We start from the raw sequence: 14,112 nt of genomic DNA, 5'->3' as shown, positions 1-14,112 counted from the left end.
GACATAGCTGCAGGTACAGGACATGAGCTGCAGGGACAGTAGGTAGCTGCATGGGGACAGGAGCTGCAGGGTGACAGGACAGGAGGTAGCTGCAGGGGGACAATAAGTACAGCAGGGACATTAGATAGCTACAGGGGGACAGGACATGAGCTGCAGGGGGACAGGAGGTAGCTGCAGGGACAGTAGGTAGCTGCAGGTACAGGACATGAGCTGCAGGGACAAGAAGTGCAGCAGGGACATTAGATAGCTACAGGGGGACAGGAGCTATTTTTCACGTGGCAGAACCTGCCCTGGTTTACATATCTTTAAAACAACATCAGTCTTTCTGCATCGTCTTATGTGCAGATAATGTGACGGTTCTTTATACATTCCTTAAACAGGTCAATATTAACATCACTGTCCAACAAATGCACACAATTCCTCATTAAAATACTCCAGATAATCCACGAGTCAGACCCCAGTAATCTGAGGTTAGAGGGATACATGATCATTTTCCATTTTAAGACTATATATTTCATTTGAATTCAGCCTATGAGCATTAAATATGGATATCTATACAAAATTCAATACCCATCCATACAGTAATTGTTGGAGAAACTAATATTTCAACCTCATAGCCAGGATTAAAGGAAATGTCATGGAATCAGCCAAGTGAAAAAGGCTGCATCCTTTGGGCACCATGACTAAATCCTGTGCCAATCTACATTTTGTGATATTTTAGTCCTGAACAAAAATGGTGCACTAACTGTTTCCATGGTGCAATTGCTGCTGTAAAATTCTGCTTTGCTGTGATGATGCCCGCATTTATTTTTTTTGGGATATGAAAGAGGAAGAAAAAAGCTGGAGGTAAAAAATAAGAGGCTCAGCTAAACAGTCAAACATCCGACTCTCCCTGACTGCATCCACCACTGCATCAACATTTGTAGTCATCATGAAGACTCAACAGAGCCAACGCACACCACAAGTGCAGTGACCACAGAAGCTCACTGAGGCCAAATGATGCCCAAAGGCTGATCATCTCTGCTGAAGCCTCATTAGTTGGCAAGGCTTTGTCCTTTTCACCATTTGGATCTCTGTGATGAACAAAAACATATGCACTTATGAGCTTTGATGAACAACATTATTTTAAATGAACCTGTTAAACTTTCCCTTCAGGGTGAAAAGTATGCTGCACGTAAATGAATCAAATGTTAATTGCTCAGCTGGTATTCTATACATTTTGAATTTGTATACATGTATTTATTGTAGCATTTTAGCCTTTATTGATAATATAATGGAGTGGGTATAAGGATATGCAAAACAAGTTCAAAATCTGAAGACTTTATTACAGAGAAATCATACAAGAAATGTCACTCAAAGCACAATCAATACAGCTTCACAATACAACAGTTGTTAGAACGCCATGGTGTAAGCTACCCGTATCCCCAATGTGTGGTTTTTGAGGAATTGCAAGTAAGGTGTAGCTTTCCCTTGTCTGACAGTACACAGCTTACGGTATATAACCGTGTACATTGTCTTCACCACATGCTGGCACATACCACATGCTAAAGGTGCAGTTCATATACACAATGTTTGGCTACGGGTGATTGACATTTGAGCAGCAGGTGACAAGGGCATGATGTGGATTGTGTTCCAGGTATTTTTTTCTCAGCTGGTGTTGAATCACTGAGCAGGGCCTGAAATAAAGAGAAGACGGAGAGATGCCAAAATTGAGTTAAAGCAAAGACTGATATTCTCCTTTGCTTTCCCTCCTCCTGTATATTAAATGTTTGCCTCCAGCTCAAGTAACACACTTGTGGAGATTCTCCGGACATATCATAGTGTTGCATTTTATCTTAAGTGTCCATATATGTTGCACAGTTGCTCTTGGCAGCCGTGTACATCATGACCATGCAAAGCATGAATGATACATGCACAGTTTTACCAGTAACCAAACATAGGTGGGTTTTTAAATATTATAACTGCTGATTATCAAAACCAACATATTATTTTACATTGTCACATGTGTGTTCTCTATCAAGCAAATGGTCCTCAGGCAAGTCCTTTTATACTTCCTGGTTGTACCATGTTTGAAAAGAAGGGGGAGAGAAACAGGGAGCAAGTCTCTTCTGAAAAAGAAATAGATTTTCATGTATATAGTGGTTACATAAATGTTTATCTCTGTGGTTGCTTTGCTATTTGTGAACAAAATGCTACAAATTGTTAATCTATTTGGCTAAATTTCCTGTTGTTGTTCACAGTGGGCTTCCCCCTGGTGGTTTGGTCCTAATTACTGGTCGGGTATATAAGGAGTGGCTGTGTAGTTCTTCCGGTTTGCTGTTCATTTGTGTTATGTTGCTGTGCTGCTGATAGAATAAACATATATGTTTAAAAAAAAAAAAAGACTGACTTGCTATTTTTCAAGTATCGGCCAACATGTTGCACTGGTTGAATATCTTCAGGTGAGCAAGAGTAAGGTCTTCAAATGCTTTCAAATGTAATTTAATCTTTAAATATTATTAAACTCTGTGCTTCTCTACACAAATTAAATATTAACACGTGTATTACTATTATTGCAATGTGTGTGATGGCTTTGTTGCATTGATTCCACAAAATGTTTGGAACATTCCTGTGAGATTCTTTTCCATGTTGACATGTTTGCATCACATCCTTTCTGCAGACCTGTCATCTGCACATTCATGTTACAAATCTCCTGCTGCACCATGTCCCAACCGTTTTCTATTGCATTCAGATCTGGTGGCTGGAGCAGCCACTGACGTTCACTGAACTAATTGTCATGTTTATTTACGTTCATTGTGTATTATCATGCTGAAGCCACTACAAGGTGGTTAACATAAAGGGATTCACACGGTCAACAATAATACTCAGATAGGTGGTGGCATCCAAATCATGATTGATAAGTAACAAGGGGCTCAAATTGTGCAAAACCTTCTTCACATCATTAAACCAGCAGCAGTAGCCTGGACTGATTTGTTCATGGATTCATGTGTAAAATCCAAACTATGACTCCATTATCTGCAGCATCAGAAGAAATCCAGATTCATCAGACCAGGCTACGTTCTCCTAGTCCTCAACTTGTCTATAGATGTTCTTGGCTTGACTCAAGCTTGACATGGTCTTCTACTGTTGGAGCGTGTTCACCTCAAGGTTCGACATGTTGTGCTTTCTGAGAAGCTTTTCTGCTCACCACAGTTATAAAGAGTGGTTATCTAAGTAACTGTAAAACCTTCCTGTCTTTTCAAACCAGTCTAGCCGTTCTACTTTGACCTCTCTCATGGCAACATGGCGTTGACTAACATGATTGTTACAGGGACTGTTGTGTGTGAAAGCCTCAGATAAGCAGTTTCAGAAATATTCAAACCAACCAGTCTGGCACCAACAACCATGCTCTAAGTCACTGAGATCATATATATTTTTTCCCTATTCTGATGTTTTCTGTGAACATTAACTGAAGCCCCTGACCTGTGGCTACAGGATTTTAAGCATCAAATTGCTGCCTCGTGATTGGCTGATAAACAACCAGATGCAAAGGAGTGTAAAACATATTTTCGTTGAAGGTAACTCCACAGGTTACATGATTAGGAAACAGGGGGAGCAAAGGCTAATATGCACTGAATTGGGTTTTTTTTAGAGCAACAACATGATCTGGTAATCTACTGAGAGTTCTTTGAGCTTGTGAGGGATCAAACCTCTGCTTCTAGTGTTTGTGAATATCTGTTGTGTGTTGGTCAACACTGAGTTTATGGGTGAGCATGATTCCAGGTTACATAAAACTCTACTTGTGGGGCATCTGGTAGCGATTATGGCGAATGCATAAAGCGACTCTGCCCCTGGTTTGCATGTGGCTGGGGACCTTTGTTGCATGTATTACCTCTTTTTCTCCCCCCATATTTCCTGTCTATGTGTACTATAAACTATAATGATACCGTTTACACTGAGATTGCTGTCCTATAAAGTCAGGTTTATACACCAAAATCACCATAACTGTTTGTACTGTGTGTCGTGGGCAATGTTTTGAATTGATTATTGACATTTTACCTCCATTTTCCAATTAATTCTGATAATCATTTCATTATTCTAATGATTTCATCTATAAACTTTCTTAATACATTTTCTTTAAAGTCACATTTTATGGTATAACGAGTTTAGTGTAAAACAACATATGATGATGTGCCATGAACTCACGCTTAGGTTCAGGGCAGTGCAGTATGTGTTGAGAATATTTACCTTGGTGGTAATGTTAAGTCAATATCTGGATCTGAACCATTGTAAATTGGGCCTTGGTGTATTCATGTTCCATCTACTCTTACTGAAAAAATAAAAACACACAATATGCTGCCTATATGATGCTTCAATGTGATTCTGATGGTCATCAAATTTGTTTGATGAGTGGCAAAAATATGATCACTTTAAAATCTGATGAAGTTTAGATTTGCTAGTAAATCAGGATTACTGGGCTCATTTTCAGTGTGATCATCCATGAAGTAATTTCATTTAATTTTTAACTTTATTTATTGCCAAATTAACCAACCTTTAAAGTTTCAAAACTGTGCAAACTACAAAACAAAGATCTCTTATTTTCTGACACTTCAAAAACCCTAAGAATCCACAGCCATAGTGGCTCTGGGCGTGTACTAAATGTAAACGTGGATGTTTAGCAGGTATGATGTTTACAATGTTCACCATTATTTTACTGTGTCAACATCTGAACATTGGCCATGTTTTCGCAAAAAAGACAAAGTGCAGCTAACGTTGATGGAAAATCTTTTTTGGTCATAAACCAAAGTATTGGAGACATTAGTATTTTCTATGACGGTGCTAGAGAAAAGTTGAAGAATCAACAGTCTTTATCCCTTTGTTGTGCTATTTAAGTGCTGGACCAGTGGATAGACTCATATTGCTACCAACAATGCCATTGGGATAGTTAAGAATAAAACTTTTTTGTCAAAATCGCGCTGACCACAGTATCCGCGGCCATGAAGATCAGATGGACATTGTGTTTAGTCATATGTTTACCAGAGAAGCTTTTACACATTTGGAAAACTCGCCATTGAAATCCATTAACAACAACTGGCATTCATTCACACTGAAGGAGAAATGCAAACCTTTTTTTATCACTTTTTATATCTTTCAAAATTAGGAATAAATATGTTATACTGATTTAAAATTGGGGTATAGGTTCATCCCTCCGAAAATGCACTTTCTTTGATCTCTATCCACCACCATCAGCCATTGAGACTACAGCATGATATAAATTTGTTTTGTTTATGACCAGTATGGGGTGAATCTGTGCCCATAATACTGACTGGTTTCATGGAACTCTTGATATTGATTTGATTCAAAAATAAAACTTTTCATCATATTTATATTCTGGTTTAACTCCTGAGTTTCTACAGTGAATCTGTGTGAATGATGAAGCTGAAACAAAGTTACCATACAGGATTTATATATATATTGTATAATATATAAACGTGAAGGTCATAGGCTTTCTTCTCCCATCTCAAAATCACCTTTACAATGACATTATTAGAATGAATGTTTTATTCTATTTATAAAGAAAGGGTCCTGGTGTTTTATACATAGTCCTTAAATAATCCAAGGCATCACTTCATTCCATATCAATCTATAATGTGAAATAAGAACCCAGACTCATTAAAAGAAATTGCACCAGAGACCTATTGACTGCAACTAATAGAGCCACAGAATTGAAAATTATTGGAAAAATATGTATACTGGAAAATGCATTCTCACAAAGAGTGCTGAAAAAGTACAGATTTAAAACCAGATCAATATGATGTTCACGTTATGATGGATTTTTTTTCTTTGTTGTATTTTTTGTATGAAGCACGTAATAGTATGTAGTTGATTTAACACACTGGCTTGGGAATTGTAATGACACACGTACTGACCTTTCTGTGTTAAGTAAATTTAGTATATTTTAAAGTATATGTAAAAGATCTTTGTTTGACACAATTTCTGTTAATTCATTAATTTCCGGTGTTTCTTTTGGAAATAACTGACGTTTAAAAATTCCCTTCATATGATTTGAAACATATATAATATCAAAGAGTTCATAATGAAGGTGTTCCAGGCTGTGTTAAGAGGAATATGAATGTATAGTGCCACCTTAACCATATCCACAGCTAAGGACCACTGGAAGAATGAGTCTTTAAGCCAATAAAAGCAATTTCCAAAGATAATTGAGAACACGTTTCAATACATATGCATGAAAAAAGGATTTTCCATGCCACCGACTCGTATGCTCATGTAATTGATTGAGGGGATGACCCGTTCTATTAAATGTTATTTGAGAACCATCAAAACGCGCAAAACTGCAAATTGCCCAGCTTGTATGTGAATTAATACCCCATTCATCATCATTATGAGTTGATAAGTTAATTTAACCATTTCATTCTGTCTTAATGAGCTATAGTTGAATTAATGTCATGTAATATATGAAAGTAACATTTGAACGGAGGCAATGATTTGAGACAAACCGAACAGAGACTACTTTAGAAGCATAATGGTGGCATAAATCTCATCAGGCTGCAGCTGATGTTCGCTCGCTGGCTTTTAACATGTTGGTACAAATATGTTACCTGAAATGAATTAATTTTTTTAAATTCTGAAAGGTGTCTGGAGTGAAGCCTGGTGGGGTGTTTTTTTTGGTGAATTTTGATTGATGGAGTCAATGTCTTGGTGGAACAGCTGGTAGGCCAGTTGTAAACACTCTGCTGCTGCATCAGATTCAGATGTGAGGACTGGATGCTTTAAGCCGTGTTGTGGTTCAGTCTCACATTTGGGGAATCGGTTCAAAAGCGTTTATAGTGACAAAAGAAACCAGGCTTTTTATCTGGTTTTGGTCCCAAACATGCTTGTTTCGTGCAGTTGGCTCACTGGGCCTGTCAGTCCCTCGTCTGCCGCTGGGTTGACATGCGTTTGACCATCCGGGTGTTTGTGCTGCCTCCGAGTTCCACCTTAAATGCGTTTTGGCCCCGCTTGCTCCCTGTAGTTTAGGGTTTTTTGTCCTCCCGCAGCAGCTGTCACCCCGCATTACTCGCAGTCAGCTAAATGAAACATTATTCTAAACATATGCATCGTAATCAGTCCGGTCACACTTACAAGAACACGCGTTAATAAGGCAATCAATCACTCTGGAACAAGCAAGTTGTTCTGTAACAGCTCATAAACAGTGTGTAATGAAGAATTGGAGGTTAGCGTGACACAGCGCTGATCAGATAATCAATGTCAAAGATGCGATGAATGTCAGTAAATGTAGTTTTCATGTCGTTTCTATAAAATCCTCAATTTACAACAAGCAGTTCAATTACCCTGAAAATACAGTCAATTAAATAGGGGTGATTGGACAGTAGGGGCAGGATCATCGATCTTTGCATTTCTATCTCGCTGGTGGACATTTAATTTGGTTTTTCTATTAGCACCGAAATAAAGAAAATATAAAATGTATTAAACAACCCAAAGATTTATTTTCTTGTCAAAAACCATTCAGCGAAGGTGACAGACAGTCCTCTGCATTATGATGAATTCTTTTTTCAGTCGTGCACATTGGATACAGAACTAATCGTGTTATTGTGGGCAGTGTTTTTCTGGCCTCTGTCTTCTCCCTTTTACACCTCCATCTATCTCGGCGCCTTTGTTGTATGGGTTGCAGCCCTCACTTTAGTAAAGAGCAAGGAAACATGGTGATATATCACGCCCATATTTTCTGCCCTAATCCTATTTCTATAATGGGGACGTTCAAAAAAGCAACTTATCTTAAAGTCTCTCGGGGCCATTCTGGTGGAGGCTATATTTTAACCAAGTGCAATTAACGACAGTATCAGCTTGTATCATTTAGAGGTAATGTAAAAATAATGGTAAATTATAGGGCCGGAATGACCCGTGATGGCAGGACTCATATTCCCTGTAGTTTTCCACATATTTTTAATTAATGTTAGAAACAGTGTTTTCTATAGAAATGGTGCCATTGCACTAAATAAGCCTATAAGTTGTTTTCAGTGTCATTGAAAAAATGAATTATCTCCATATACTTCGATTAATATATATGCTTAGATAAATAGAATATTTATACTTGGATAAATAAATAAATATGCTAAATAAATATATAATCTTAAATTTGAAATACTAAATCTCAATATCAGTAATGTAAACAAACGAAAATGTGTAAACATTTTTTTTATTTTCCAAGAACAAACACGATCAATAAATAACATGATTTACATTTCATATTGCACATTTTTTTCAAGTTAAAATATTTAAATTCATACAGTCATTGATATTTTAAATACAGAGATATAGAGTTATAACAGAGACTCGAGGGACAAAAGGTCAATACTGTTTTTCGCCATTTAATTTCAGTGCTCGTCCATCAGCCCTTTTTCCAAACGACTCTTTGAGTGGACAGTGAAGAAGAAATGTTCTCCCTCTCCATCAGTCAGTCAAAATGTTTCTTTCTTTTTTTTTGTTGCACGAAATTCAGATCATGAATTTTGGAAATAGAGGTGTTTTACAGGCCAATTTGTAGGCTACTAGCGTGTACATCCAGTGTTTTAACATTTAAAAACATTCAGCAAGTCACACAAAATAAATAAATAATAATAACAACAAAAGAATTGTCCAAAACTCAAACAGAAAAAAAAATAGCCTACCATCCACAGTTCGTGAAGCTTTTCCAGGGCGATCAATAACTCAGCTAAACCAGTAGTAGGACTATCCATGATTTTCTTTTTTTGCAAAATATCTTTTGTCACGATTTACAGTTCACATGTTTTATAATCAACATATCGGTGATGTCCCAACAGGAACGAATAAAGTAGCACATGGCCATGTCTTTTTTTTTTACAGGCACAGACAGAGTGTTGGATCTGAACTCAGTCCCGTCCCCCTGCTGAGTGAGCAGCTCCAGGATCACACACCTATATGAAAACACTGGGTTTTGATATAATGAGCCCCAATGTAAATAAGGAGGGCAGTGAGGTATTTCACATGATCTGCAGACGAATTGTGAGTGGCCCCCTTTTTTTTCTCTGCACGCTGCTTGTGTGTATATATAATATATTTCTTACGCCTTCCATGTGTCAGATATTATCTTTTTATGCAGTGCATTGTGTGCACCAGGACTGTCGCCTTGCTCCGGGTCTTTTGTATGTCTAATGACTTCCCTCCGCGGGTTGTTAGCACTTGACAGCGGGTCTCAGAACGAGCAACTTTCTTACAGTCACGTATTCAAAGGAGCTCCATCTAGGTACATGATTGGCAATTTTTGTCATGATCCTCTCGTTATTAACATAAAAATTGACACGAAAGACGCGCTGCAGAATTATATGCACCTCTCCGGCTGATTAGGGCTGTCCCCACAGAGCAGGGGCTGGGGTGGTGGAGAAGCTATGGCTGCCAACAAAATCACAGTCTATTAGGCCTATAGTGAAGGAAGAGATGGGGATGCTGGGCAGAGGAGCAGGGACCCTCTGCTATCTAAATTTAGATGGTATAATTAGCCCACGTTTGTGTGTTCAAACCACCGGATTTGTTCACATTGGATATTTTAGCTGCAGGAATATGTGGATGTGACCCAGTCTGAGTGTTTATTCTAATAATTTGAGGGAATTGTAGAAATAAATGCATCCAGTGGAAATCTTGATCGAGGCATGGTCGCAGGATGAGTACACTGATATTTCCCCAAATAAGTTTCCAGCACAGTCCATAAAAAAAGTGGTTTACTGGCACAAACACAGGAGCTTTATAGAAAAGTCTTTTCATGAGCTGCTAAAAATTCACTGCTTAGCTTTTCATGTTATAAAGAGTTTTTTTGGAACTTGAGTCTGACTTTTTAGAAATGAATCTTCACGTGTGTGTGTTTACAGTGGTGTCAAATAAAGGAATGCTTTACCAGGACGTGACATTTAAAGTAGGCCTATCCCCTAAGAGCAGAACTAAGAAACGAACGCGTGAGGCTGCCTGAGGAGTTATCTGTTCAGTGACGTTTCTTCTCGCTGGTCCGGTGACGGGACTGACGTCTTGCTGAGGACTGCGGCAGAATACGGCAAAAATCCACTCTCGGACCGTGGCACCGAGGCTGTGCAGGCAAAGTCCGCGCTGGAGCTCCTGGCCCCCTGCAGCGCGCTCGCCGCCTGGCTGCTGTGGCAGCTCAGGCACGAGCACGGGCCCGCGGCCGACGGCGCGCACACCGCCGCCGCCGCCGCCGCGGCCGCCGCAGCCGCCGCCGCCGACCCGTTCAGGCCCGCGGGGGACTGGTAGAGTCCCGGGTGCCTGAAGCTGCACAGGAGCTCCGGCCTCGAGTAGGGGTGGGAGAGGGCCCGGAAGGTGTCGAGGGGCCGGATGGAGGTGGCGAAAGGTGACGAGGCCGCGCTGGAGGCGGCGGCGGCGGCTGCTGCTGCCGTGACACCGACGTGCGGGTAGTAGTGCAGAGGCATGTGCGAGTGGAACGGGTACGGGAGGCTCCCTGTGGCGGCTGCGTGCGTCATCATGTAGGTGTAGAAGCTGGGGTCTGCTGGGTGAGGCCAGGACATCGCCAGGCGCTGCCTCTTGTCCTTCATCCGCCTGTTCTGGAACCACACCTGCACACACAGTCAAAACAAGGCCCATATTGAAGCTGCCATGTTGTTTCCAGCCTCTACATCTAGACCTGAGGAGCGGTTCAGCTTCCGTCATGCACAACACACACTCATCCCTGCACTGGTGCTAAACACTGCTTATAAACACTCTTATCATTGTGCGTAAAAATGATCCGCCATCACAAGCTGCTGGGGTTACAATCTAACTATCGAATCCAGTCAGTAAAATATTTAACATTTTGCAGTTGATAATTTATTTTAAATAACAAGCATAGGCTATTAATTAAATGCAGCCCAACAGAAGAAATGATCACCATGCAATGGAGCGAGCAAAATATAAAAACATTAATTTGTTGCACAAGATAAAATCATAAAATCACACTGCACCATTAATAATCTTCACTATATTTTCTGACTGTCATATTTTCAAGTAACTTATTTTTTGTACACCTGCACCCTTCACCATTCATTTCCCTGCACATGCACACGCCAGGCTACACGTTGCATAGGAATAATGGAGATTCTTACCTTTATAGTGGTTTCGGGCAGATTCAGCGCCGCGGCCAGTTCACACCTCCTCGGTCTCGACACGTAATTTTCTCGGTAAAACTCCTTCTCCAGTCTTCCGATCTGCTCCCTGGTGAACGCCGTGCGGTACCTCCTGACCTGGTCGCTGTTTGAGTTGTTGGACCCGTTCCCGTTCATGTTCTGGAGGGAGTTCGAGCTGGAGCAGCCGGAATTACTGTCTGAAAACCCTAAAAAATAGAAACAATAACAGAAATATTTTTAATGATAATTTTCAAATAAAATTGGCCACTTGTGTGTCGGCCTAGAGTTTATTTCAAAGCTTAGTACGAATAAAACGAATGTAACTATTTTAAAATGTTGTTTAAAAAAGTTGAGACTAACATTTGTATTCATAATAATTTTGTCTTACAATAATGGAAGTAGTAGCAATAATTATTATTTGTCTACGAATAATAATGATGATAGTAGTTATAACATTGTTGTCTAATAATAATAATAATAATACATGTAACGGTAGTAGAAATAATAGTTGTTGCCTTGCAGGTATAATAACTACTGAAAATAATTAAGCTTCAGGTGGTTACAATCAGTAGTGGTATAAAAATGATGATAATTATTATTATTTTGCTCTATTTCTGTCTTTAGTTGTGACAATGATAATAGTACAATAATGATAATAATAATAATAATAACATTATCCGCAGCATTCGAACACAATACCACAAATCGAATAAATCGGAATAAAATGAGGTGTGTACCTTTGTTGTTTTCCTTGTGCTGGCTCGGGGAGCGGTGCGAGGGGCATCCCACCTCCACATCGCTGTTCACGTCGGAATCTGGCGAAACTTCGGAGTAAAGGCTCATTTTCTTGCGGCTCTCCGACGACGAGATCTCCGCCGAGGAGCTGTTCTCGCTGCCGTGGTGCGTCCCGAACAGGCTGTCGATCTCAAACTTGCCTTTCCCCGGGATGTCCCCGAGATTTCCGTGGAGCGAAGCCGAAGTTATTCTCGGGCTCAGCCGTCCGCCGTGCTGGGAGTTTTCCAGGGCCTCCAGCACCGAGTTCCCCGGCGCGTCTGCGAGCCTCTTCCCCGCAGCGACGGGACTGTGAAGCCCTCTCTCCATCAATATCATCTCTTTTCTTATCCTCTCCATCATTAAGCTGTGCAGGACGAGGAGGAAGAGAGAGGGGGGAACGGAAAACACACACACACTCACACACGCACACTCACGCACAACGCACGCACACTTGTCCAGGGGGCTGGAGCACCAATGAGTTGTGTCGGAGCTAAATCCGCATGCAACTGCAGCAACTGTCTCTAAATAACTGTCTCTAAAGCTTTTTTATAAGCGAGACGCCGAAAAATGAAAGAATCTGAATGCAGCCGACGAGCTCAGGATGAGGCGAGCATCCTCCCCGCCTGCAGCGAAATGTCATTCATCAGGAAAAAAAGAAGTGCTCGCTGCTGTTTCGTTGTTAAAATGCTCGGCTGACGTTGCTCCAATGATCATTTATTGTAACAGGTTTATAAGCAAATAAATAGGAGAGGGCTGTCACTTGATGATGGAGGCGGCCTTCGGTCAGACGAATAATATCCAAGTGGAGAAGGAGGAGAGGAGTGAGGAGGAGGTGCGCGTCCCTGCGCTGATCTGACTCTGTCTCTCTCTGCTCCTGGGTTTGGCCTCTTGGGTGAAATTGACAGTCTGATTAATAAAATGAGCGCTGCAACATTTCCCTCTTCATTTAGGAATATTATCATGCTTTGATTCTCTATTGTTTCTCCTCCTCTCTCTCTCTCTCTCCCTCTCTCTCTCTCTCTGCGCCCTCCCCCTCTCTAATCTTCCCCTCTTTTATTTATTTATTCCTCTTTTGTCTTTTTATTTCGTATCGTTTTTCCCTTTCACGCCATTAACGCATATTAAGGTGCAAGTTTGTGATTAAACATTAAAAGTGAAAACATTTCTTGAGATTTTAGGACCATGTTGGTTTTCTTGTGTGCAGTTTATATCTTTTCAGTTTTTTTGCATTATTCGTCAAATGCACATTTTGATGTGGTGATAATGCGACCATTATTACACATCTCCACACGACAGCACACAGTTGTGTATTTGGAATTCATACAGAAATAAGTAATCTTTTAAACTAACTAATACATACAAATAATCTTTTAACACGTAATCCTTATATTATTTTATTTCTTTTTCGTGTTTCACATTTTTTCGATTGGCTCTTGATTTAAAGGAATGGAGCTACTCACATTTAGCATCTTATATTCTCACATTGTACATTTTTAACACAATCTTGGACTTTTTTTTTTTTTTTAATTATTACTACTTAATATTTCCCTGAGTTATAAACCCTTTGTTAGCTGCGTGGTAATGTTTGTATTTATCTGAAATGACTGGTACATGTTTATGCAGCCGGTTAATTCTAACGGAGGCTCCTATGTGTAAAGACATCACAGCCATGCATGGACTCCTGCTTTCTCCATGTGAGGAGACACGGTGCCTGCAGATCATCCTCTTGCACGTCCTCTGGCGCCTCCTGCGGGATTTTGATGGTAATTGCAGTCATTGATGGTGGCTGTTAAATGGGTGTGGGCCTCACCTGATGTCCTGACCTGAGCACTGGGTACATGAACACTGAAATAAAATAGATTAGGATATATGTTTTAATTTGGGAGCTGGTAAATTATTTTAAAGGTCTCAGTGCGGAAATTTAGTGACATCTAGTGGTGAAGTTGCTTGTTGCAGCCGAACACCCCTCACCTCACCTCCCCTTCCAAACATGAAGGAGAACGTGTGGCAGCCTTCAGTTGTCATAACAACTCAAAAGTTGTTTAGTTTGTCCAGTTTGGACGACTGTTAAAAACATAGCAGCCTCTGTAGAGAGGACCTGCTCCCGAATATACATTATTTAAATATAAAGAGCTCATTCTAGGGTAAAGAAAACATTTGGTCAATTTAGATGATTACACACTAGTGGAATTTT

General features: G+C 40.2%; 1 protein-coding gene across 1 annotated transcript; it reads right to left on the bottom strand.

The window, feature by feature from the left end:
* Positions 1–9,986: 9,986 nt before the first annotated feature.
* evx2 (even-skipped homeobox 2) lies at positions 9,987–12,278 on the bottom strand. The gene is made up of 3 exons (XM_061089259.1): positions 11,882–12,278; positions 11,124–11,350; positions 9,987–10,598 (listed from the first exon to the last, which is right to left on the bottom strand). Exons 1-3 carry the CDS (start codon positions 12,276–12,278, stop codon positions 9,987–9,989), a joined length of 1,236 nt encoding a protein of 411 aa, XP_060945242.1.
* Between the last annotated feature and the right edge of the window lie 1,834 nt (positions 12,279–14,112).

Source organism: Limanda limanda, chromosome 16 (assembly GCF_963576545.1).
Source record: "Limanda limanda chromosome 16, fLimLim1.1, whole genome shotgun sequence".
Lineage (NCBI taxonomy): Eukaryota > Metazoa > Chordata > Actinopteri > Pleuronectiformes > Pleuronectidae > Limanda > Limanda limanda.
The sequence above is the reverse complement of the archived record's forward strand: the minus strand, read 5'-3'. Positions and strand labels throughout refer to the sequence as shown.

Coding starts and splice junctions, on each gene's coding strand:
- evx2 (XM_061089259.1), bottom strand. CDS start 12,278: ATGATGGAGAGGATAAGAAAAGAGATGATATTGATGGAGAGAGGGCTT. Junction 11,351..11,881: donor GCACAAGGAAAACAACAAAG/GTACACACCTCA, acceptor TCTATTTTTTAG/GGTTTTCAGACAGTAATTCC. Junction 10,599..11,123: donor TGCCCGAAACCACTATAAAG/GTAAGAATCTCC, acceptor CTGTGTGTGCAG/GTGTGGTTCCAGAACAGGCG.